Source organism: Brienomyrus brachyistius, chromosome 8, assembly GCF_023856365.1.
Source record: "Brienomyrus brachyistius isolate T26 chromosome 8, BBRACH_0.4, whole genome shotgun sequence".
In the NCBI taxonomy this organism is placed as follows: Eukaryota; Metazoa; Chordata; class Actinopteri; order Osteoglossiformes; family Mormyridae; genus Brienomyrus; species Brienomyrus brachyistius.
In genome coordinates, this window is record NC_064540.1 from 17525715 (window position 1) to 17551146 (window position 25432).

Consider the following 25432-nt stretch of genomic DNA (forward strand, 5'->3'; position numbering starts at 1 on the left):
ATTCTGTTGTGGCTAGATCTGGTAGACTTTCTGTTTTTGCTAATGTTACAGGAGTAGGACGCATTAGCCATACTACCTTGGTAACTAATTACAGATAACAACCGAGATAGAATTTTTGAAGGGTATTTGGCTTTGAAGCTCTTTAATAAAGTAGGAAAAAGTAAAATTCATGGGCAATTCTTGAAGTCACTAGAGAGACAGACAGGCAGGAAGGAGACACTCAGGTGGTGAAATGAGATGGCATATCCTGCCTTTCCAGGAATATCAGGACATAAGTACAGAACTTCTCTTGACTGGATTCACGTTCTTCATTGGTTCTGTTTAAGCTCGTCGCTGGTATCTTCTGGCACTTTTTCAGTATCATAATGAAGTTCATTCCTAAACGAGGCAGATGTTTCAGTGCAAACTTGAAGCGCTCCTTCACTAAGACTAAGGCTCGCGGTCAGCCCTGTTTTTGAGTCCTCTTTGTTCATATCTGGACTTCCCCTCCAACAATGCAGTAGGAAGCAGAGCAAGTAGACTGGCCACTAACTGACTGAAGGTCTGAGGAAATGAGTGTTTTGCTCCGGTTTGAAGCAAATGAGCGCCACATTAACACATTTAGTCATCGTCCGTCCTAATTTGGCCGGAAAATTTGGGTAGTCCCCTGCTGAATTTAAATGGAAAATATACATATTTTTCCCAAATAAGTCATTTTAACAGGGAAAATATCTTTTTACAGCTATTCAAATATTTAGGGGTGCATTTTATGAATTTTATCTAAAAATGCATTATTGAAAACAAATAGAACCATTACTCTGTCCACCCAACTGAGTGGGGTTAGGGAAGCCTATTCCAGGTAGGGGTACAAGCAGGATGAAGTGTCAGTACTTCTTAACGTGTGTCTGCTGTTTCACAGAAATCTCTTCCATTTCCAAAAATTACATTTATCTCTTTATTATCCAAACGAAGAAGGCGTTGTGCTACAGAAAAATCTGTAAAGTTCAAATCTGGCCTTGAATGTTTCCTCCGTAACAATATTGAGCAAAATAAATACTGACGTGTGAATGCTTTTACGCTTATAAACACACAGTGTATGTCCATGCAGCCGCAGGCCTATGACCTCGCGTGTCCTCAGGGTGGTGTGTGCATGCACCAGCTGCAGACATAACCTCTGCCAGGTCCTCCTGCTTGTTTTTTCAGGTGAATCGGCTGCCCAATCATAGACTGTGCACCGTGTAAACGAAGGGAACGGCTCAAAATAGGCCAGGGCCACATTGAACCTGGAGCCTGCACAGTTGGTGCCCCTAGACGTTTGCAGCTTTATCTGCTTGTCGACCATGTGCCACAAACTATAATATACTGCTACTGGACATCCTTTTGCAAAATCCATAATTTATTGAACAAAAGCATGTTTTAAGTTTTCAGTTGGAAAATAAAAAGAAACATTTAAATTCAGTATGTGAGGAACCGTGGCGTGCCAGTGGGTAATACTGCTGCCTCACCGGTTCAGGGCTGGGGTTTGCAGGCCTGCACTCCACCTGTGTGTAATGCAGGCCTGTCCTTCTGTGACAGCCAGGACTCTTCTGGATGCTTCTGTCTCGGTTTCCTCTTTCAGTTTGAGACCATGCAGTTAGTAGCAATGGAAGCTCAGAATTGTCTGAAGTGTGTCATCTTTTTATCTGAATGAAAATGATGGATGTGATGGATGGACGTATGGATGGATTTAAAGAAGAAAATAATGTTATTAGGGAAAGTGAATACTTCTGTCACAAATTTTTCCTTTATTTAAAGAAGGAGAAAATAATTACCAGTGACAGTATAAATAATACAGGCTTAACCAGAAATCTATGCAATAATCAATGGAAAAAGGCATGTGATAGCAGGAAGTTGCGAAGAATGAATTGAAAATTGTTGTAAATATTTTGTTAAAAGGACCTAAATGAGAAGCAGTCTGCCATGGGTTGTTCCCTGGGTTGTTCCCTGTCTTGCACCTGTAGCTTCTGGCACAGGCTCCGCACCGCCGCAACCCTGCATAGGACAGACAAGTACAGAGGATGGATGGATGGATGGAGGGGTGGGTGGATGGATGGACTTAAATTAGAAATATGTTAATATGGCAGCAGAAATATTAAAACAATTACGTACATGTGCGATCATTTTCTTGAAGGTGAGGATATTCAATAGCTTTTGTTTTAGTGTAAAATGTAGATCAGCATGACTCTAGTGGATAGCTTGTATTTCATTGCTATTCAGTTATTCAGCAATAGTACTCCCTTCACATCAAAGGTAAATGTCTGAAAGCTGAATTTTGTGTTTCTAATAGCTTCGGTGAACAAAGATGTTAAGATCACAAGCAGTGTATTTAAAAGACCGAAAGTTCAGCCGTGTGAGGACATCCTCTGTTCACCAGGCTTTTCTCTATACCCTGAGAGTCTGGGTTTCTATCTAATTGCATGGGCTGAGCGGTCTGTGTGCGGCTAATGGATAATGCTCACTAATGTGTATCCCTGTCATGGTAGAATGATCCTTGTCATTTCTATCCATCCTGTGATTAAATCATCTTTTTTTCTGCCACATAATGGCACCCTGAAGAAAGAACATCAAGTAATCGTGACAGCATTCATGGTGTCTGACTAGTCCTTTTTACACCTTGATGAATGCATTCCTACTGCTGTTATCAGCACCTATGTACAGGAGACCTGCTCCATGTTAAAGGGCGTCCCTGAACACCAAGTTGACACTTTGTTTGATGCATAATGGCACATGGTGTTAGAGCCATAGATTTCATTTCATATGTTATTATGCATTATTCAGTGACTGAATATGTGTCTTATTTTTGTATTCTTATTGAATATTTCATTGATGTTATAATGGTATTTGTTTCTGTTAGCAGTAATGTGTCTAGACCCCAGTGTAGATGGTTTTGGTGTAATCTTGTCTGTGCATAAAGATGCATAGTCATGTGTAGTTTTGGTGGGAAGAAGTATGTTTGATGAAGGGAAAGGTTTTAGAGGCAGGGAACAAAGTGATTTTATGACCGTGCTAGCGGAGATTGTGAACCCTTATTTATTTTCAGTAGATTCTGTAAAGTGTATTTTACTTACGTTTATAAAGGTTTTTTGTTGCATTCTACCGCTTTGCAGGCGTCCATTACTTCACTCGAATGCTTTATGGAATGACAGGTGTTGTCATGGTCTGTTGCCATAACACATGGCTTTTGTTCTCTTAGTTTGCTGTTCTATCAAACTATAATTGCCTGCTTGGTTTTATTTCCCTTAATTAGCTTTTTTTTTGGTTTTTGATAAACCATGAAGATTATAAGTGTATTAGATTATTATTGGCTTGTTGGGGGGTAATAATGGATAGACAAAGTTACATTACTACACCCTAAAACTTCATATCAGTCTTGAACGTTTGAAGGCTATATGTTGTATATTTAATAGGGAATTTGTTTGTATCAAATTGTGTTTCCTGAACTGAAACGTTTTTTCCGTGATTTTGTTAATCATATTGCAACTTACATAAATATTCCACTATGTGAATTGGACTTGGGGGCGGCATGGTGGTGCAGTGGTTAGCACTGTCGCCTCACGTCTCTGGGACCCAGGTTCGAGTCTCCGCCTGGCTCACATGTGTGTGGAATTTGCATGTTCTCCCCATGTCGTTGTGGGGTTTCCTCCGGGTACTCCGGTTTCCCCCCACAGTCCAAAAACATGCTGAAGCTAATTGGAGTAGCTAAATTGCCCGTAGGAGTGCATGGTTAAGTGAATGGTGTGTGAGTGACTGGTGTGTGAGTGTGCCCTGCGATGGGCTGGCCCCCCATCCTGGGTTGTTCCCTGCCTCGTGCCCATTGCTTCCGGGATAGGCAGAACCCCCGCAACCCAGTAGGATAAGCGGTTTGGAAAATGTATGGATGATGAATTGGACTTTAGGCAAGGGGATACTGTACCCACTTCAGCTGCATGAGAGCTTTCTTCCACGCTTTGCAGCCCCCCGGTATGTGTTTCCCAGTGAGACCCATTCACCACAACACTGTGGTTACCTAGGAACCCCTGACTCCTTCTCAGCAGCTCATTCACATTCACTTTAAATACACACTGAGGCCAATGGAGAATAAATAATTTGATGATTGCCTTTGATTTCAGGGCCTTTAAAAGAGACGCTTGGCTGCGTATAAAGAAATGTGCAAACTCAAGGAAATTGTTAATACCTGATAACAGCAACAACAATGAAAAGAACACAAATGCACGTTACTCATTTGCATGTTTCATTTGTTTTTTTGTGTGTTTGTTTTTACATAAACACTTTTTCCTGTATATAAGTGATGATTGTTATGATGGGAAGAACCAAAATGTAATGCTGACTGCAGTAAGGACACGCATGAAAAAAGACACATTGTTAAACTTTTAGATAAGGCATTACACATAATATTTACCAGTGAATGGTAAAAATGTTATTTATACTGGAAAAAACAATCTAATGCATCAAATTTGCTGTCAGCCTAACTAGATAAGCAGGTAGATAAGATCATCAACAAAGAAATAAAGAAGGAAAGGAAAACGGCGACTGCATTTGTGCATTATTTTTAATAAAATTAAGAAGATTCTTTATACTGTACTGACTAGTGAATCCATTTCTTCACACAATGAGTTTGATATAATGATCCATCCATCCTTCTCTCCACCTTCTAACCACTTCTAATCGCTATTCAGGGTCACAGGATATTAAATCTTTCAGTTATAACAATTTTAATGTTAAGCGCAGTTCTTGTTAATAGTTTTAATATTTTTTGTCGATGTTAGTTATGATGCTGTCATAATAGTAAATTTGGTGAGAATTTTATTTTGCTATGTGTCAAGTTTCTGATTTTATTAACCACATTGACCTTCGTTATATGTTATATGTGTATATTTACAATGAAGCAGATAAAGTTTTACTTAGGCTACCTGTCGCAAACTGATGATCGTATCACTTTCTGATTCTTTAAAAACAAAATAGTCATTTTGATGAGTTATTGCATCACTGTATTTTATGGATGGATGGATGGATGGATGGATGATGGATGGATGATGGATGGATGTATTTTATGACTGGATTTATTTGTTTTGGTTTTTCATCCTTACGTTTGGAGAAATTATGCTGATTTTAACAGGTATTAAACCTTACCATGATACCCAGTAGACATTATCAACATATTTCCTGCTGAAAGTTTAATTCTTGTAGGACAGACCGGCTGAAGTTTTCGCATCCTTTTTTTGAAAGCATACCCCTTTTGAAATGAGAGCACAGCTGGCCATGATGAAGACCATGAATTATTGCCCTATTACTTGGCGGGGGTCTAAATTTAACCCAAGGAGACACTGCTGGTCATGGAGGGTCTCTGGAGAGGGTGGTGAGCAGCGACCTGCTAACTCGAAGCTAAAAATATCAGCAGTATATCCAAAATCCACACGCTGTGGCTTGTCCATGACTAACTTAGCCTTGGCAAGGCTTCAGAGCAGAGACACGGGGACTAAGTATAACCCCCTTTGTCACCAGACCCAGCCCTATAAATAGGCCTGAGTGTTCAACCTGAGGAGCCTTACGTAAGAGGGCAGCCTGCGCCGGGGGCCGAAGTGACCTCTGGGCTTCCCCTGGCACTGTAGTCGCTTGCGCTTTTATTACCTGCTGCCACCCTTTGTGGGAACAGGGGGGCAACTTGGGGCTATGGGTAGCAGCACGTCCTGGCTTGGCCAGCAGGGAGGGGCTTGTGTTTCACTCATTTAGCCAATCAGACTCTTCATCGTATGACGTCACCACATTGATTAAAACCAGTGTTTCTTGTTAAGTGGCAAGGTGCATAGATTTCTAGGGTGTCTGTTTTATTGTGTATACCTTTCGTTAAAGGACATGTCATAGATACAAAACGTAGGGATATACCCTCCTGCAAAGGGTTTATTCAATAATATTAATAATAATCATATTTACAAAAAGGCTTGAAGCGGCAACCTTCTATTCATAAGAGGCACAACACCCCAGACCAGATGACTGGATGAGGGAAGGGCTAAGGTGGAATGTACCGGAAGCAGGGGAATCAGAGCAGAACAGGGGAAGACGAAAAGTGCTGGAAAGAGGAAGTGACTGAAAGTTTGACTAGTGATGTACGCTACCAGGCGAAAGTCTTTTCACACTACAGGTTTATATCACTTTTACATTTATTTCATAAACGTCAGGTTTTTTATTCTTGTTAAGCATTGAAAAGTTGAATGAACAACTATAAATGAAAATATGTGTCAAATAAAGCAAGTCTCCTTTATATCATGGAAAGAGTATGTAACAGTGCATGTCTGACATCCTATTAACTGGTTGTATTGTGATGGCAGAGTCAAATTCTAGGCTGTCCTTTAACTTTAAATGCCCCAGTTAACAGTTTCCTCCCATGAAAGAGGTTGGTATTTAATGTCCCTTGTTGCTATAGGAGGTTAGTTTGATGAATCAAATGTATGACCATTTTCTTGCTAATAAAGGTACTCAAATAGTGAATATACTGTAAATGTATTTCTTAGAAAAGAATACTGAGTGTATTTTTAGTAAATGTTATGTGAGTAAGATGCAAATGTAGAAAATCTCAGTGTGAGCAGAAACGCTTGACTGGTAGTGTACATGTAATTTTAAAAATGTCTGGGCTGCCAGATGTATTACCATAAGGGGCTGTAGACTTTACGCTGTGCATTAATCTGAGAGTCACAGCTGCTTGCTCATTAAAGGGGAATTATGACAGAAGTCCCCTTAAACATTATGGGGGGGGCGGGGGGTGACTGAACAGTATCACTGGGAAAGTCTAAAGCTTCTGACCTACCAGTGTTTCTACAGCGTTTACCTAACAAAGGTCTTTGTCAATCATAGTCACATAATTTGTAACAGCTACAGGCAAGACATGAAAATGTTTCCTTTTCTAAAAGCTCCAACAAGATGAAATTATTCCAAGAAATGATGTTTCATTCTCGTCTACATAATGACACTTCAGAATCATCATAAAATGCATTTGTGTTTCTTTGATGCTGTAATGATTAGATGAGATAGGGTCCAGATATGGAGATTCCGCATTTATTTCCAAACTTCTTTCCCAAGAGCAGGTGATAGGTTAAAGAATGAGTAAGAACATACAAATGAAGCCAAGCAGTGTTCCATCCAAACACAGCCCAGATGTCATTGTGCCAATAGGAGCAACAACGGGGGACAACTACCAAAACAAAACACAAAGACGAAGAGCTAGGAAGCTGTGAGATCAGGCGGGGGGGGGGGGGGGGGGGGTCACACAGGGAAACAGTGCAGCTATGGCCATATATATATATATATATAGAGAGAGAGAGAGAGAGAGAGAGAGAGAGAGAGATTGCAGATTACTGTTCAGATTACAGCATCCAATATGAATGAAAGGCAGGTGAAATGACATACTGTACTGTCAAGTTTGTAGCGGTAAGTTAAAAAGAGGATACTGGTTTTAGCCATGATGCTGCGAGAAAGAAGGCAGGGCAGTAAAAACGAATATGCTGCCTTGGATTGTAACTTTCACACATGCATCACCAAAAAAACAAGCATCATACAATGTATGCTTGCAGCCTGTCAGTGAGCCTCTTCTAAATCGCAAAACCAAAGACCTTTCATTGTGAGATACCTTCTACTGAATCAGGGGCTCAAATCTGCCCCGCAGTGTGTGTGGAATTTACATGTCTTGTTGTCCTAAAATGTTGAAGAAAAAGACAAAGATGGTTGAGAAAACACAGTTAGAACTATAGGAGGTGCCGTATATTCCAGGTAACAAAACACGACGACTGCTAAACACATTTTGAACTTATGAACTTCCAATATGAATCATGTAGCTGATATGTAGCAGCTGTTATCGCGCCTTTACTTCTATTGCATAGTATAATTGCAGTCCTTCAGTGCATAATTGTATTAAGATTGGGACACGCTTTGATCACATCATACAGTCTGATAGCCGATCAAACCAATGACTGCACCTGTACTTCTTGATCTGTATATATTGGTGTTTGTATCGTTCTTCTCAGGTGTTTGCTGACTTCATGGAAATTAGCTTTTTTTCTCACTTGAGAATTTTTTTTTCAATTTTTTTTTCTTTAGCAGTACATGACTTTTTCCACAAAGTGACGTCAAGCTTATCTTGTGTTTGCTTCACTTCCTTGCAGTCTTCAGGACTCTTGAAGTTCATGGCCACCCATATTCATCGGCGATATTATGTATCAGTTATTTACTGTCTTTATGAATCTGCATGTTTATTCAGATTTGCACTTGCATGCAATAATGTATATAGTTTCATGTATTTAGTTGTTCTGTTTGTATGTGTAGTACATACAGTATTTCCTGTGTTACCACAGGAAGTGGAGGCAGTCTGTGTATGAGAACCCCATATATCTTACACATCCTTTGACATCCTAGCTCACACACGCTAGTATAATCACAAGTATCCCTGTAATAGAGACACATTCTATGAGAATAGGTCAGATTCTCTGACTGTCCAATGACACTTTCTCTCTCCTCTCTCTCCCATTTATATACCTGTCCTTGAAGTTCTATGTCACTGCAGTTAACGAAGTCCGCTCTAGATAACCACAGATAAGTGACCACCTGTTTTACTCCACTGGGTCTCTTCTGTCTCCATTCTGTCTTATTTTCAGCAAAGAAATTGTGGTTAAACTCAACTAAAAAAACAGTTATAGTATTGTGCTAACAACAGCTATATTATTGTACATCTGGCTAGGCAGGATTTGATAAGTTAAACCAGAGGAGAGGTGGATGAAATATTATGATAATTCAATGATAGACTTGATAAACAGTGTGTAAACAGTGTGCCCTTCACTGTGTAAGTACTCATTGAATTAATAGATTTCACTCAGGATTAGCACTGTAGACGACGGGAAAAAACTTCACACTGTTCCGTGTCATTCAGCCTAGTGTGGTGTTGAGGTATCACCTGTCGCACGCCTGCTCTCGAGTTCTCATCCCTGAGGTGGTTTGTCGGGTGGTGGGTGGGCAACGCGCTGTATCAGCAAAGACCCCTTACTCATGTGCGGGTATTTGCTCTCTGGTCTTGAATCATTTTTGATAATTATCCATTCAAATTTTAGGAATAGCATGCTGTCAGTCTCACTAGTAACCTGAGGCTTCACATTAACTCCGCTGAACATGTGTTTTTAGAATATCAGCAGACTAATACGCATTTGTGTCATTGTATGCAAAACTTGTTCAAGCTAATCTACAGGCCTCAGCTATTAATTTTTCCTATTCTCAATCTAACTTTTAATCCTTGGAATAAAGTAGAATTTGGGGGAAATTTAATTAACATGTTGAAGTATGAATTCTTTCCTATGAAGTGCTTTCTCTGTTCCCATGTTAATAGGACAAAGACGCATACATCGACATGTGAAAACATTTCACAAAGCTTTTCTCTTTGAAATTTCACGTTGCCTTTATCGTGATCATTCCGATGCCCTGTGGACATTGTGGGACATGGTCTGTGCTGCGTTACCTGTTCATGTTTGACTTCTGTGTGCTGAAGTGGTGCCCGTCCTTGTTCATTCTGGTAGGTGGTTCCACCCCAACATCACAGGAATTGAGGCTGAGCAGCTGCTCCTGTCACGAGGGGTGCACGGAAGTTTTCTAGCCCGACCCAGCAAGAGCAACCCTGGGGACTTCACACTGTCTGTCAGGTATCCTCCTCTTTCTTGTGGCACAGTTGCACTGATTGTCATAATGGAATCGAACATAATAAATGCTCATTAGATGGGCACAGGGGCTGCATGGTGGCGCAGTGGGTAGCACTGTTGACTCACATCTTTGGGTTTGAGTCTTTGGTTTGCCTGGGTCACATATATTTGGAGTTTGCATGTTCTCCCCGTGGCGTCGTGGGGTTTCCTCCAGGTACTCCGGTTTCCCCCCCACAGTCCAAAAACATGCTGAGGCTAATTGGACTTGCTAAATTGCCCGTAGGAATGCATGTGAGAGTGAATGGTGTGTGAGTGTGCCCTGCGATGGGCTGGCCCCCCATCCTGGGTTGTTCCCTGCCTCGTGCCCATTGCTTCCGGGATAGGCTCTGGACCCCGCATGACCCAGAAGGATAAGTGGTTTGGAAAATGGATGGATGGGTGTGCATGTTGTCAGTGAGTGGTGTGTGAGTGTGCCCTGCAATGAGATGGTGCCCCATCCTGGGTTGTTCTCTGCCTCGTACCCATAGCTTCTGGGTTTGGTTCCAAACCGCCCCAGATCCTGAGCAGGACAAGAGGTTACAGAAGCCAAACGAGCCATACAGGCTACCCTGATATATCGTGAATATTCGTAATACAAGAATTCTGATTCTTTCAGTTAATGTTGTGGAAGTGCATTTTTTTTCGTTGCTTATTTTGCAGAGTATGTGGGCGTCCGTTGGTTTCTGCTCAACAGTTTCCATTCTTTGAGGCTTTGTTGAAGTCTTCATGAACTTCTTCAAGTGTGTTGTAGACGTGAAAGGCTCCAACTATGTATTTTCCTAGAAATAACGCATCTAAAACTGCAGCCTAGCCTACAGATTAATTGCAAGCATTTCCCTTCCTCTATTCATTCATTCATTCATTCAGTAAACCCTTTAAAAATTATGGTTTAAGGTAAATAAAAAATGTAGGTTTGTCGGGAAAATTACTTTCTAGTTACAAATATCTATTTCAATTAAATCAAAAGTTACTTTGTATGCTGTCTATAGCTGTTTATTCTAATGGGGCAGTTACAAGTGTGAAAGCAAAATGATAATTTCACTTATTTAGAATTTGTCTTGGAAATTTCCAGTTGCTTGAAACCATGTGAGGAATTTGGTAAATGGTAAACAGCAAGAGAAACTGCATAATTAAAAAGGGAAAGTCATTAAATTGAGTATTTCTTGCATTTGTGCTGTAGCCATATATAAATTCTGTTTCTGTACATACTGATAATATATGGAATTATGCTTATTTGTTTGAGTGCATTAAGAAGCAAGTCTTCAAGGTCCTTGTTTGACTAATTAATTTCAGGTTTTAAAAAAGTGCATTCTCAGCTTAAATACTGCTACATTTAGTCCTTGAACCAACCCCAACAAGATACAAGCTCCTGCACTTGTGTGGCATTTAGGGAATTGTAATGAAAGTGAATTTCAGCTCCATTATATGATGTTACATGGATGCACTAATTCGCACAACATCTAAAGAAAGGCACAGGAAGAGCGGAAAGGGAGTGACAGAAATAGCCAGCTGAGCCGTGACGGAAAAAGTTCACGGGCTGGTTCTGTGATGCGGCCCAAAGGCCCTGGACCTAAAAAAGGAAGTTATACTGACCTGTGAGCCAAGTTTCCACAGGCTTTAATTCTGCACACATGTGACTCTGTGTGGTGTCTTTGTTTCACGTCGACATGATCTCCTATCTGATGGCACACATATTTGTATACATTGCGTGTGGCACTCGTGAAGCTTTTATTCTACGGAAAACGGACACATCGGTAGCGTTAATTCATACAAAAACACTGTCTGAATCTTTGATCACCCTTAACTGAGGTGATCGATGAACCCTTTCAAGATGTAACAAGTGATTCGTACCGGCTGATTGGAAAGGTCAGCTTTTGTGCTGATTGGAACCAAGCGATAGGTTAATTCACTGCAGGTTTATTTCCAGTTGAAAACTGAGATTGCGGCGACCATTTCTCACTCACCTCATTGACTGGCTATGTGGTAAGATCATTGGACAGTAAATGCTCTTCGGGTCTGTCAGTTACAGGAGGGAACTTATCAGTCATCAGCTATTTAACATTTAATATTGCATCTTAATCACCCCACGTAAAATTAATCACAGTGTGACAAAGAGCGGACTAATATGGCTAATTGTCCCTAGCCACGAACATGATAAAGACATTTATCCAGACCTTTAATCCTTAAATATTGGGTAGTTTGAAATTTTGAAATATTTCAGATTTCACCAAACTATGAATGCACATCAACCGCTTGTGTTAAATTTATCATGTTTAAATGACATGCAGTGACCTACTCAGAGAATGAACCACCCGGCTTGTTTAAGGAAGTTAAAATTGACCACGATTAATTATTTGATGAGGGAACGCTGTGTAGGAAGCGATTTCAATTTGAGATTGCATTTTCTCAGAATGTTCCATCTGTTCCAAGTATGTTGTGGTTGAGTTGATGTGTGAAGGGAGTGCGCTGTCTGAGAATGACAAGAATGGCAGAGAGATTTTTTAGCTTAACCTACTCTGCCTTCCGCAGCAGAAAAGCTGGAGCAGACATCAGTGAAACTCCACACCCAGACACTTGCACAGGGCCGGCCATGCTTGTTATTCCTGACACAGCAAAGTCTTGCTGCCCGCTAGGCCGTCTTGTAGCGTTACCTCTAAAATGACTTGGAAGTAGGTTGACTAGACCAATGTTTCCCAATCCGATCCTTGGGGACCCACAGACAGTCCATGTTTTTGCTCCCTCCCAGCTCCCTTCCATACAGTCCATAGTCCATGTGGACTGGCTGATGGTCACCAGAGACTGGTTTGAGAAACACTGAATTAAGCTATCAGCAGTTCCATGGGTGCTTAGATGTTCAACCAGTTGATCGGAAATTTACTGGGATTGGAACCCTTCAGCTTCTTCAGGCTTAATTGATATGTCAGATATGTAACTGAAAACAGGAACCCTCCAGCAAAGAGATCTATAAATGAAATGTTGAGCCAACTTGTTTCACATTATCAGTAGCAGCTGAAAGTGGGTCAAGCTCTGTCTGGATATTTGTGTTGCAATGTCCTAATTTAGCCACCGCAGGTATTTCCTACGTCACGCTACAGCTGAGGTTTAATATCTCTGATTGGCCAAAGGAGGTACCATGAGGCAGGAAGTGTGGGTGCTTTTCATTTCTGTGAAAAGGTTGCTTGCCTGGAGAAGGGGCATCTGTATCTTTAAAAAGTGACGTAGCTTTTCTGACAGGCTATTTTTTCCCAGAGGTCTGCAGTCATGGTCCCCACTGACCCCTAAATGATGGTGACACAGTAAATCACACTGATGGGCCCGGTACACTCTTTATGTGTTTTCTTCTCATTGTCAGTATTCCCTTTCATGGTTACCGTTACTGATTCCCTGGCCTTTGACCATTGAGCATACAAGACCTATTATTTATCCATACTTTTCTCATCATATAGCCTAGCTTGTGGGAAAAAAACAGGTGGAAATGAATGTAAGCTTATGATTAAACATTGTAATGGAGCTTATATATTATGTATGACTTCAAAACTTTGAACCTCTTTGCAATTGCTGCAATAATTAATCAGACCTGCCTGCTCTCATGCATTTTACAAGAGTCTCCCACATGTGGACTGATTCTCCTGCTCTCCTACAAGCCCTTGTTTTCTCACGCATTCGTGTTTGTTTTAGCGCATTTCTCTGTCACAGCTACATGGCACAGATAGTCATCTACTGGGGAAACGTTTTAAAAATCGGCCAAAAAATTGCTTGAAGTTAACCAGTTTGAAAGAAACATTTTTAGAAATATTTGGAAATTTCAGAAGCTCCAGCATGGCAACCCCCGCCCCCCCCGCAAAAGCCAATTCTTCTACAAAATGTAGTCAGTCCCCTCACACACTGGCACAGCACCCTGGGCAGGTGGGGTTAATTATCCTTCCGAGCTGAATGGAGCTGTATTGAAAGTGAGCCTGGGCTTGGCTGATCAGGGCAGCCATTGGCACGGAGTGTCCCATGGTGCAATGTACTGTTGAGGTTGCACCACGCATCTCCAGAACGTGAACCAGTCCAACAGCCACACAAGACCTGGAAATTCCCCATATTGATCTTATTCTGCCTTGTCTTGTCTTGTCTGCACATGCTGAATGCACGCAGACTTTGGCAGAGATGATCCGGGCTCCTGCAGCGGGGAACTTTAATGTTGGAACTTGATGGATTTGGAGGAATTGTTGCTGTATCCCTTGTAATGGATGTTTTTTCCTACTGGTTAAAATGGACACATACAATAGGGATAGCGTGCTATATGAGTTAGAGCTCCTATTTTTGGGTTGGATACATTGTTAGGCTCCGGAAGCCTAGCATCAGGCGAATTCCCTGCCCTATTTAGGAGTCTTGCTGAATCATCCCATGCAGTGTGTTTTAAAATCCCTTTTATCACATATTCTTGTCTTCTCAGATTATCACCCTAAACTGTTGCTTTCAGTTGGATTGAAGGGGTTTTTGTGGCTCTCATTATTCACCATCATGCTTTTATGCAAATACCAAAGTGAGCATCGCAGCACAGGGGAGATCATCGGTGCAGTTCTGTTTGCTTATGTAGCCTGATTTCTGCACCTTCTTGAATTTCATGAAATTTTAATGTAGAGAAAGGACACAGGTCCGTCTCTAAAACCAAGAATATTGAATTTGCCTTGAGCTTTGTGAACCCAGCAGACTAATTTCTCCATTTCCGGAGACCTTTAAATTCTCTTTAAGATATTTTTTATAGACACATAAAAACAATGGCCAGAAATTTGAAAAGAATGGCAAGAATATTTCTTTCTTAAGAGCACAGATGAATCCAGAGGACACTGAACATCCCTGGAATCAGGCAAGTCTCATCTGTGCTGTTCTGCGGAAGCGCTGGCCATCCATCTGGCAGGGTCTCGTGGTCCAGACAGCAGCCAGGCTTAGCCGTGCCAGTCAGGGGGGCGGGGGGGGGGGGGGGGGGGGGGCTGCAAGACTGGCCACATGACAGTCAGTGGAGGACCACCCAGAGACCAGGCCTGCTGCCTGTGGCTTTGTGGTGAGTTTCTGCAATGAGTAAGCTCAGTCTACTGACAGTCACTCAGCTGGACTCCATGTTTGCAAGGCAGTCATGTCACTTCTGCTGGCTGCTGCCATAAATGCTGGCCAGGGAGTCCTTGGGGAATCGTGTGTGTGTGTGTGTGTGGGGGGGGGGGGGGGGGGGGGAGGAGCTAGGGGGGGGGGGTTATCTCATTCTAAAATAAAGCCCTAATTGTTCAGCCATCAGCTTTGGACAGAAAAACCCCGTCCAGTAGAGAGCCAGAGCGCAAGGATAGTGTCAGTCAGGCACTGGTTGTGCCGTCTGTCTGGGGTCCATTGCCCAGAGCAGCCCCAGTAATATTCACTCTCAGGGATGTGCGTCTAGCTCCTTCTAGAAGGAAAGTCTCCTAGTCATGTTTGTACTAAGCAGAAAGCTGGCTTTTATTCATTTTTATTGGGAAAAGCTGTTTAGTGGCCTCCACCTGAATTTAAAATGTGTATTATTTGTGTATTATTAGCACGTGGAGCTACTTAATTGTTAATAGTGTTTTGCCTTGACAGGGCATGAATAGCACTGAAATGTACACATGACGTATAAGAAATTCAAACGCTCAATTATTCATTTTAAAATGAAGTTTCACATTATGTAAGTTACGTCTAGCGTGACCGTTGGATGATCATAACAAAATATGATACTGTTAGTTTAATATTAATTAGTTCTTGTTTGTTTGAATTTTTAGTTATAGTAATTGATTATGGATGAAGTAAATGTATGAAGCAACACAGTCAGTTCAATTCAGTTTATTTTTATATTGCACCTTTCACAAAGGGCGCTACATGGGTGTGTTATAATACATTGTATATAACAGTAATATCTAATTTTAAATCATTTTTCTAAGAACACAGGGTCTTTTGGAACTTATCTCTGAATATATATATGTTTTTACACAGTTGCTATACTCCTTTTTACAAGATGTTTATTTCAGCTTCTATTGTGTAATAGAAGGTACTCTGGGTGCATTATATTGTGTCTATCAACTTCTGTTGCGCAATTATAAAGCAGCACTGATGGGAGCCCTGCATCTGCAGGCATTCAAACAGCCGAATATATTAAAGCCAAAGTTCTTAATTTGCCTATTTTAAAATGTTTATAGCTTGCAAGACCTATACACAGGAAACAAATATTGCATCACTAAGTGAGGACCGTTATATAATGAGGTGCATAGTTTGCTCGTTAAAAGCCCATGAAGGTTGTAAACATTGTTTAAAAACTATTTTGCTAAAAATACCAAGTGTTGAGGTCTGATTTTCAGTATCTCATTGTAACTATCAACTTCTATTGTGCAATTATATAGCAGCACTGCTGGGCTGACAAAACAAGGGTTTCTGCAGTATTTAGTATGAAACGGCACAGGGTATGTACATTTTGAGTCTGTGATGTTCCTCTAGTCGGAAGATGTGTGAATCTGTGGTTAGAATCGTCATTCTTTCTCCACCACCAGCAGCAGTGGTACATTCTTGGGCAAGAAGCTTGTAATCCTTTGTCATATGAATGTTTATGAATGCTGTTATGAAGTCTGGGTGTTGGCTTATGGCTTTGCACTGAAATGAGGGCCAGCGGACTGAATGGACAATGGAAAGCCTCAATGCTGAGATTGTCTGTTCTCTTTTCCCGAGCGCATAAAGAACATTGCTGTGGCTGTGAGCTGAGTGATGAGCTCCTTTGGGTCTGAACATAGAATTATTGAGTCGGTTCCCTGACATGAAGCCATTAACCTCCCGCCGCCCCCCCCCCCCCCCCATCTCTCCCATTCTCTCCATAGTGAGTGGGATGGGCACCATGACCAATCTGGACAAAAATGCAAGTAACAGGAAAGAGGCCTTTTATGTGTCCCTTATGGGCTGTGGAGCAGACAGAGAAATGGGGGGCAGCTATAGAGAGGAGACCCCCCAGGCCTGAGACATGATCTGGATTTTGGCAGGCAGCTGAGATGCGTCTTGGGACGCAGGGGCCTTGCCGGACCTTCTGTCAGTTGGCAAGAGTTTGATACTTCAGTTATACTGCTTATGGCTGTTTGTAGGCTGTCAAATTTATGTTATATATGATTGAAGAGAAATTTCCTAAATTTCCTAAAACTCCATTTATTTTTATGATGTTTTTGAGCTGAGACCGCTAATGACCAGTGTTACAGTAATGGGAACCAAATCTCTCTCATCTCTCATGGAATCCAAGTAGTATGGACTTTCCAAAAGTCCATAGAAATTTTCTTGAAAATGAATTCCATGTAGGGGCGGCATGGTGGTGCAGTGGTTAGCACTGTTGCCTCACACCTCTGGGACCCGGGTTCGAGTCTCCGCCTGGGTCACATGTGTGTGGAGTTTGCATGTTCTCCCCATGTCGTCGTGGGGTTTCCTCCGGGTACTCCGGTTTCCCCCCCAGTCAAAAAACATGCTGAGGCTAATTGGACTTGCTAAATTGCCCGTAGGTGTGCATGTGTGAGTGGATGGTGTGTGAGTGTGCCCTGCGATGGGCTGGCCCCCCATCCTGGGTTGTTCCCTGCCTTGTGCCCATTGCTTCCGGGATAGGCTCCGGACCCCCCCCCCCCCCCCGCAACCCAGTAGGATAAGCGGTTTGGAAAATGGATGGATGGATGAATTCCATGTACTAAGTGAGCTTTGGAAATTTGCTCTTCAGTCTATTAATGTAAGGCGCTAAGCCAAAGGTGCCTCGTAAGCAGATCAGCTGCGGATGTCTTCCGCTACCTTTCTTGCACGTATATCCGAGTCTCTGTAAAGAGGCTGGAGTAGCATGCTGTCTCGCTACCTGCAAGATGACAAAAGTCATGTATCAGAAGCATAATAAATTTTTTATCGTATTGGGGCAGCATTTTACTGCATCGTGAAACAACGTATATGGATCTGTGTGGTAGGATTTGCCTGTGTGGGTATTTCAACACTTATCTGCCTTGTCGACAGATTTTAGCATGCAGCACGTCTCACACATGACAGTCAGCTTTTTATCTAAATGTACCTGAGACCGATGCCGCAAAACAGTGGAAAACTTCAGCAAACCACTTCCTTTTCTTTGCACGGCTGCACATTCTTTTAAAGCATCAGTAACCAATATATAAATCCTGAAATGCATATAGGTTACTTTTACGCAGCTTCTCAATAGTGTACAAAATCATCCTTTTAGTTAACATACCTGTGGAAGGTCCAGCAAAAGCAAGCAAAGCAAGCGAAGCTGAAGTGAAAGCTGATATATCCTATTTCAATCATTAATGTACTCATAAGGTAAAACTAAGTAACTGGCACTATGTTACGTTAGACTTGGCTAGAGGCTAGAAATCAAACATTCCCACAAGTTACTTAGTATATTTAAAATAGCATACAGCAGTATTAATCAGCTTATTAAAAAAAAATCAACCGCCCACGCCTTTGGAATTACTGAACAGAAACATTTATCCCCTGGGTATTGGAAATCTCTGTTAATTATTTTATAATATTATTCATGTTTTCTGAATAGCTATAAACCTTTTCCTTTCTTTAAATTGTACCCATATCTCAATATTATAAAGGCACTTTTGAATATTTTTGTCTAGCATTTGAAAAGGAATATTACAGCACTTCCTGACACAATAACGTGATATTTTATTTAAAAAATGATATTTTTTATGAGTGACCGTATACATGTAGGTAAAGATATGTAAATAATAATAGTTTTGAGTTTCAAATGTCATAAATGAATCATTTACAAAACTTGACTACTCATCGTTGAGAAAAAAAGTACTAATTAGGCCTTATTCTTATGAAACTGACAGCAGTTGTTTTTTCTGTCGATCTGGCTCTTTGCTTTGTAATTGGAGCAGTCTGCTCGCCTGAGAGCAAGCGCTATTGTACAATTGCATTTTATAGTGAAATATTGTCAGTTTAATTGCTGCAATTTGTGGTTTTCAGGTTGTGTCAAAAACAAGGTCTGTTTGTTATTAAATTAATTCATTATCAGTTGATTAAAAGTTATTTATTCAAAATGTAACTTTGTATTTTTGGACATCCTTCCAGCCCACTCACTCAGCATTTTGTGCTTCACCAGTCATTAATAAGGGCTGCATTTTGGTTTTTATCTATTTTCCCCTGTGCTTCTGCCAAAACCCTCTTTGTGTTCTGCATTCTTCTCATGTGCTTTTGATACTCCCATCTCTCACTCCCAAATAAAATCTCTGCTGGTTCCTGCTGCCACCATATAATATGACTCCATTCTCTGTGTTACAGAATTCATTTCACAGATACTGTTAATCCTTATTCATTGTGGTGTTTATTTTCAATATTTTAATTGTTAAGGGACTAGACTTGTGCTATATATATGGATTGAAGCAGTTGTCAATCATTGTAATTATTTAGCTTCTGAAAGCATTCTGCTGTATAACTGCTCATATAAGTGTTTATATGAGTAATTTGAGTGAATATAACCTCAATTAAGAGAATAAATAATTTGTTGCAATTTGATAGCAACAAAAAATCTCTTTCCCTTGGGGCAGGCGGAATAACGAGGTCACGCATATTAAGATCCAGAACACTGGAGACTACTATGACCTGTACGGCGGGGAGAAGTTTGCCACCCTGGCGGAGCTGGTACAGTACTACACTGAGCAGCAGGACCTGCTACGAGAGAGGAATGGTGACGTCATCGAGCTAAAGTACCCCCTGAACTGCAAGGACCCCACGTCCGAAAGGTAGTCTTATCACCAGGCTCACATCCTTTTTAAAAGGGGAAACCAGGGCTGAACTTGCCATCTAGCGGTTAAGATGCTTAATGTCATCAGTACCAAACAGATGCTCTGCAGTTTATACTGCACACCTCTGGGCACGGAGTTCAAGTATCCGCCATGTGTGTGGAGTTTGCATGTTCTCCCCGTGTCATTGTGGGGTTTCCTCCAGGTACTCCGGTTTCCCCCCACAGTCCAGAAACACGCTTAGGTTAATTGGAGTTGGGAAATTTCCCATAGGTGTGCATGTGTGAGTGACTGGTGTGTGATTGTGCCCTGTGTTGGGTTGGTACCCCATCCTGGGTTGTTCCCTGCCTTGCAACTATAGCTTCCAGGGTAGGCTCTGGACCCCCTGCAAGCCTGAATAGGAGAAGCGGTTGCAGAAGATGGATGGATGGATGGATAGGTAAAGTTGTTGCCAAATATACCTATTTAATAACTATCATATGTTGATTGGATGCCTTTTGAAGCAGCTGCTCTCTTTATGCTGCATCTGTGTTTATCATTACAGTTCCTTGCCATCTGGTGGCACAGTGTGTCAGTGGGAAGCTCTTCTGTCTCAGTGGGTCGTGCTGTTGTGGTGGAATCCCACCTCTGCGCTGGGTGTGCGGAGTGCGCTCGCTCACCAGTCTCTTCCTGGGGTTCTTCTTACAGTAGGAACACGCTGTTAGGTTTCCTGGTGTCTCTAAATTGTCTGTAGTGCATGAATGTATGTACTGCCTTGGATAGGGTTCAGGACACCCCCACACCCCTGACCAGGAGGATATTCCACAAAGCAGAATTCCCGGGTTAGCTGGATAACTTAAGCCAAATGTGTCAGATGGCAGCAGGGGTGAGTGTCATTCCTGTTGGACAATCTCTGCATTTGGCTTAAGTTATCTGACTAATGAGAAAAAAATCTTGCTTTGGGGAATACCCCCAGAATCATAGTAATAATAATACTGATAATACAAGATTAAGCACTTTTGAGGTATGTAAGGTTATGGCCCATAGATTTCTTATTTGTAGGAGAAAGAAACAATGCAGATTATTCTATATGGATAAGATGACCAAATGGACCCTTTATTATTATTATTATTATTATTATTATTATTGCTTACAGATGGCTTGGTGGAGATCCTTGAAGTCCCAAATGCACTTTACTTAACAATCTCATTCAGCCATAAAGCTGCATTATATAACAAATGTATAAAGAGTGGCCCAGTGGTCTGGTGGGTAATAAATTCCTCACATCTCCAGGATTGCGGGGGTTCAAATCCTTCCCATGCATCCGTATAAATCTGTGTAACTGTGCGCTTTGATGTTCTGCTGCAGTCTAAATGCAAGTAGCAAGACCTGCTGGTGTCATGGGCAGTTCTGCACTGGAAAAACAGTGTGAGAGATAAATGCATAACTTGAGTGTTTCTTGAATGCTAAAGAAAAATCATAAGCACATTCAATGGGACAAATGATGTTTAGCATGTTGAGCTGAAATCGTTGCAGTTATAGGGTGTTATTTTTAACAATTTGTTGCTCGCTCTGCATAGATAGCAAACTGATGGTGATATTTTGTCAATTAAAGTGAATTTGAATTAAAGTGGTTTGGAACAGGTGTGTTTGAACTAAATTGAATCACTCATTATTGACACAAATATAGTATTTATCTAAGTATCGGTGCCCTTTAAAAGGTTGCGTAACTCCTGAAGTAAGTGCAGTATAGCACAGAAATGATGTAATATGTAACCTCTGCCTGTAAGGCTTTTCAGCACTGGCTGCTGTTCATATCGCCAGGTGGTTCCATGGGCATTTATCTGGGCGTGATGCCGAGAAGCTGCTTACAGACAAGGGCAGGTCCGGCAGCTTCTTGGTACGGGAGAGTCAGAGCAAACCTGGGGACTTCGTCCTGTCCGTCCTCACCCAGGAGGAGAAGCACGAAAATTCAGAGCGCAGGACCCGGGTCACGCACGTCATGATCCGCTATCAGGTAGGGGAGGACCGCAATGAGGACATGCCTCTTTGGCAGCTTGGTACACATGGCAAGAAAAACACACACATAAAGCCATAACACTTTCTATGAATGCCATGTCTATAAAAATCTATTTAAGAATCTAAAATTTATAACAAATTACAATGCATTCGTAAAGCATTATAAATATGGCTATAAATATTGATCAAAAGGCATAATACATTGTAGCCATGTTTATTATGCATGATGAATGCTTTATGAAGCTCTTATCTATAATGGACTCTGGATACCTTTATAACGCAGTACAAAGTATCCTTAATTCTTATACTTATTATAATGCATTATGAAGGAATCTATAGTGCATTATACATGAGAGCTTCATTGGAGCTTATGATGTATTATAATGAACACTATAATGCCTTATGACTGTCAATAGAAGATGCTGTAACACCATATTCATTTAATAGTAGATGCTATAATGCTGTATTAATTCTCATACTGAGTATTATAATGCATTACGAAGGTATCTATAGCACATTATAGATGACAGTGCTGCCCGCATAGCTTCTCCGGGTGAGAGAGGACTCTGCTTTGCTTCTTACGCTGTTTTGTACCTGTTGTGAAAACAGGACGGGAAGTATGATGTTGGTGGTGGCGAGAGGTTTGACACCCTGGCTGACCTTGTGGAGCACTATAAAAAAAACCCAATGGTGGAAAAGAGTGGGATTGTGGTGCACCTCAAGCAGGTGAGTGGTGCCGTGTGCAAAAACACTGGCCAGCTAAAGACATATTATTAGGTACTGCGCTCTTACGACTCACTGCGATGCTCCAAAACCACACATGTTCAAGACCCTTATATGAAAGTGCTTATTTACGTTGCATATATTTCCAAGTTTAAATCATGCCTAGATTACAGAACTGTACCTATACAATGAAATTCTATGTACCAGATTTATAAAACAATACAATAGTTGTTATAATATATTGTTTATGGACAAACATTATTATTATATACAAAAAAACATTATGCACAGTACAGTAGTACAGTACAATTTGAAATTGTCACATTTTGATTAGTTTTAACGCTTTTCTTTGTCATACATATATATAGTCAAGCCGTGATCATTCAAAACGGCGGATCAAAAACCACATAAGATGTCTGCTGACTGTATATTACACATCATGTCACTTGGGGCTTGATCACATGCTGTTTTGTACAGTACGTGGAGGCAGAGATGTTTAAGTCATTCATATTTGTTGGATCTTCTCACAGCCGGCAGAGGGCTTGTACATATCGTAATGTCTGTCTTTTCCCTTCCGTTCCCAAGCCTTTCAACGCCACCAGGATCAACGCAGCTAACATCGAGAACCGAGTACGGGAGCTGAACAAAGTGACCGATAACTCGGAGAAGTCCAAGCAAGGCTTCTGGGAAGAGTTTGAGGTTTGTTTTCTAGTTAGAACATAAAAACAAAGATGGTGGTTCCAGTGCTGAATTATTTGATTCAAGAGTACCAAACAATGGCAGGGAAGACTAACTGATGCAGATGTTGATGTACAGCATACTCTCAACCTGGTGTTGCGAACCAATAATACAGGCCCACTTTATAATTAAGTTTATGAAAACCACTGCTAATGTGGCAGCTGCAGTACACTGTCTGTTCAGCCTATCAGGACCTTCGGATTTAATCGTCCCACCTCGATGAGGTCACATTGTTCCGGGTTTGCCCACACGTTGTTAAAAGGAGCACTGTGTTCCCCCAGTGCTGCCGTGGCGAGTCTCGCTGTGTTCACCCCTAACCATCTTCTCTAACATTTATAGGTTCTGCAGCAACAAGAGTGCAAGCTTCTCTATCCGAGGAAAGAGGGACAGCGCCTGGAAAACAAGAGCAAGAACAGATACAAGAACATCCTCCCCTGTAAGCCTCAGGCTGCCCTTCTCAGTCTTTGGGAACGGCACGTTTGTGCTCATAGCGGCTGGCTATGCTGCTCGGCCTTGTCCTATCTAACCGTCTTTTTCTTCTGTGTCAGTTGACAACACACGTGTGGTTCTAAAGGAAGTTGACAGAGACGTCCCTGGCTCAGACTACATCAACGCCAACTACATCGAGGTCAGTGCCGCCCTGCCGCTGTTGTAAATGGCCAAATCTGCATCTGCGAGTATGTTTGCATGCATATCTGGATGTTTGCATCCTCTTGGGTACGTTTGCCATAATCGAGAAGTTCCTCATGCAGATTTATTCTAATGAGTAAAATGGTCACACTTTCCTTGATGGGGCACAAATAATTATAAATAATAATAATAATAATAATAATAATAATAACTCAGTTACTACTAAAGTACAAATAATGAACAAATCACAAATATAATCACTACTTGAGATAAAAGATGTCACGATTCATTAATGATGAACACACATGAGATCAGTATTTATCTTGTGTTATTCATGACTTGTTCCTTCAGTAATTTACAAAGGTTTAAAGACTTAACAGATATAGTAACAAATACAATAACTGCTTCAGAGCATGCGTCACAGTCCATTAATGATGAATTGAAATGCAATTAATCTGTAAGAATTAGTTTGTCGTTAATTGATACATAAGTAATATAGTATTATGCGTACCCCATCAAGTAAAATTTACCAGTATTTTTCCTGTATTTTAGATATCTTACATGTTTTATCAAATATACTTTTACAATAACAATTTTATTATTTTATTGTTATTTTAACTGATTTAATGGGGCTGTAAATTGAGATCTCATAATGAGATTTTTTTTGTAAGAGTCTAACTTCAGCAAAGCATCATTTCCTCTGTGTGTGGACCTGCTTCTCCTTCGGCTTTCCCACAGAGCAAACCCGAAGAAGGGCACTCTGCTGATGAGTGCAAAGTCTATATTGCCACCCAAGGTTGCCTGCAGAACACAGTCGCAGACTTCTGGGAGATGGTTTACCAGGAGAACACGCATGTCATTGTCATGACAACCAAGGAGATGGAGCGTGGCCGGGTTAGTGAGACGAACATGGCTGGGCTAGTCAGCTTCTCACGCTGCTCAGTGAACCAAAGGCTCATGTACCAGAATTACCTGAGTACAGTATTTGTTAGTAAACCCAACACCACTTTCCACTTTACATTTTACATATTACTCAATATGTTACAATAATTGTTATGTACTGTAAGTTTACCTGTACATTCTAACATACTATAACAGGTTTAATATACATAAATAACACACATTATATGACAGTAACCAACATTATAATCATATAAAACTGTAATGTTGTGTTAGGATGTATTATTACATGCTTCTTATGAATGTTCTATGAATGCATTATAAAGGCATTATGGAGGTGCAGTTAATGTAAAATGTTGTCATATGATTTATTTGTACATGTGTGTTTCTTTGGGATAGAACAAGTGTGTGCGGTACTGGCCAGACATTGACTCCACAAAAGAGTTTGGAAAACTGAGCATTAGGAACACCAGTGAGTGTCCAGCACAGGATTACATCTTGAGGGAGCTGGAGATCACGCGCCTGAACACGGTGAGTGCAGCAGCTCCACCCCAGTTCGGCCAGTCTGCGTGCATGGGCTGATTTTCCTGTCTCCTGTGGTTCACTGTACAGTATGTGTCTCTGAATCACTGGCTGACTGACTATCATTTGCACTGTATGTGTATTTTAATTTATTGTCTCACATTTTGTTTGTGTTCAGTATATTGCCTCACTGTGTTCAGTAGTTTTGCTGTGTGCTTATAGTATTAAAGCCCCTCTTTCTCTGACTGCGTTGAATACAGTCTCAGTATGTGTCTCTTTTTTTATGAAATTTCAGTGTGTTTTGGACTGTACTAAGTGCACATTTACCTTACCTGAGGTTTTGGCTCTACCACTGTATTCAGCTATCGCTAATTATTTGTACTTGCCACAGTGCGGTGTGACCTTCTACTCACTGGCGTTTAGTTAAAG

The 25432-nt window shown here is 41.1% G+C and overlaps 1 protein-coding gene across 4 annotated transcripts in view; it reads left to right on the forward strand.

Annotated features, from left to right (window-relative positions):
• Window positions 1-25432, forward strand: part of ptpn11b (protein tyrosine phosphatase non-receptor type 11b) — a 33443-nt gene that overhangs the window by 2169 nt on the left and 5842 nt on the right. For 3 of the 4 annotated variants that reach the window (XR_007399340.1, XM_049022971.1, XM_049022972.1), the window contains exons 2-10: window positions 9570-9692; window positions 19298-19492; window positions 21296-21488; window positions 22100-22216; window positions 22799-22912; window positions 23291-23387; window positions 23500-23579; window positions 24320-24475; window positions 24881-25012. Coding sequence is in view for 3 of the 4 variants with exons in the window: in XM_049022971.1 (XP_048878928.1) it covers window positions 9570-9692; window positions 19298-19492; window positions 21296-21488; window positions 22100-22216; window positions 22799-22912; window positions 23291-23387; window positions 23500-23579; window positions 24320-24475; window positions 24881-25012 (1207 nt within the window). In the remaining variant the exon portion in view is untranslated. Of the gene's footprint in view, window positions 1-9569; window positions 9693-19297; window positions 20898-21295; window positions 21489-22099; window positions 22217-22798; window positions 22913-23290; window positions 23388-23499; window positions 23580-24319; window positions 24476-24880; window positions 25013-25432 lie in introns of those variants that run through there. The other variant, XM_049022973.1, reaches the window with a different exon arrangement.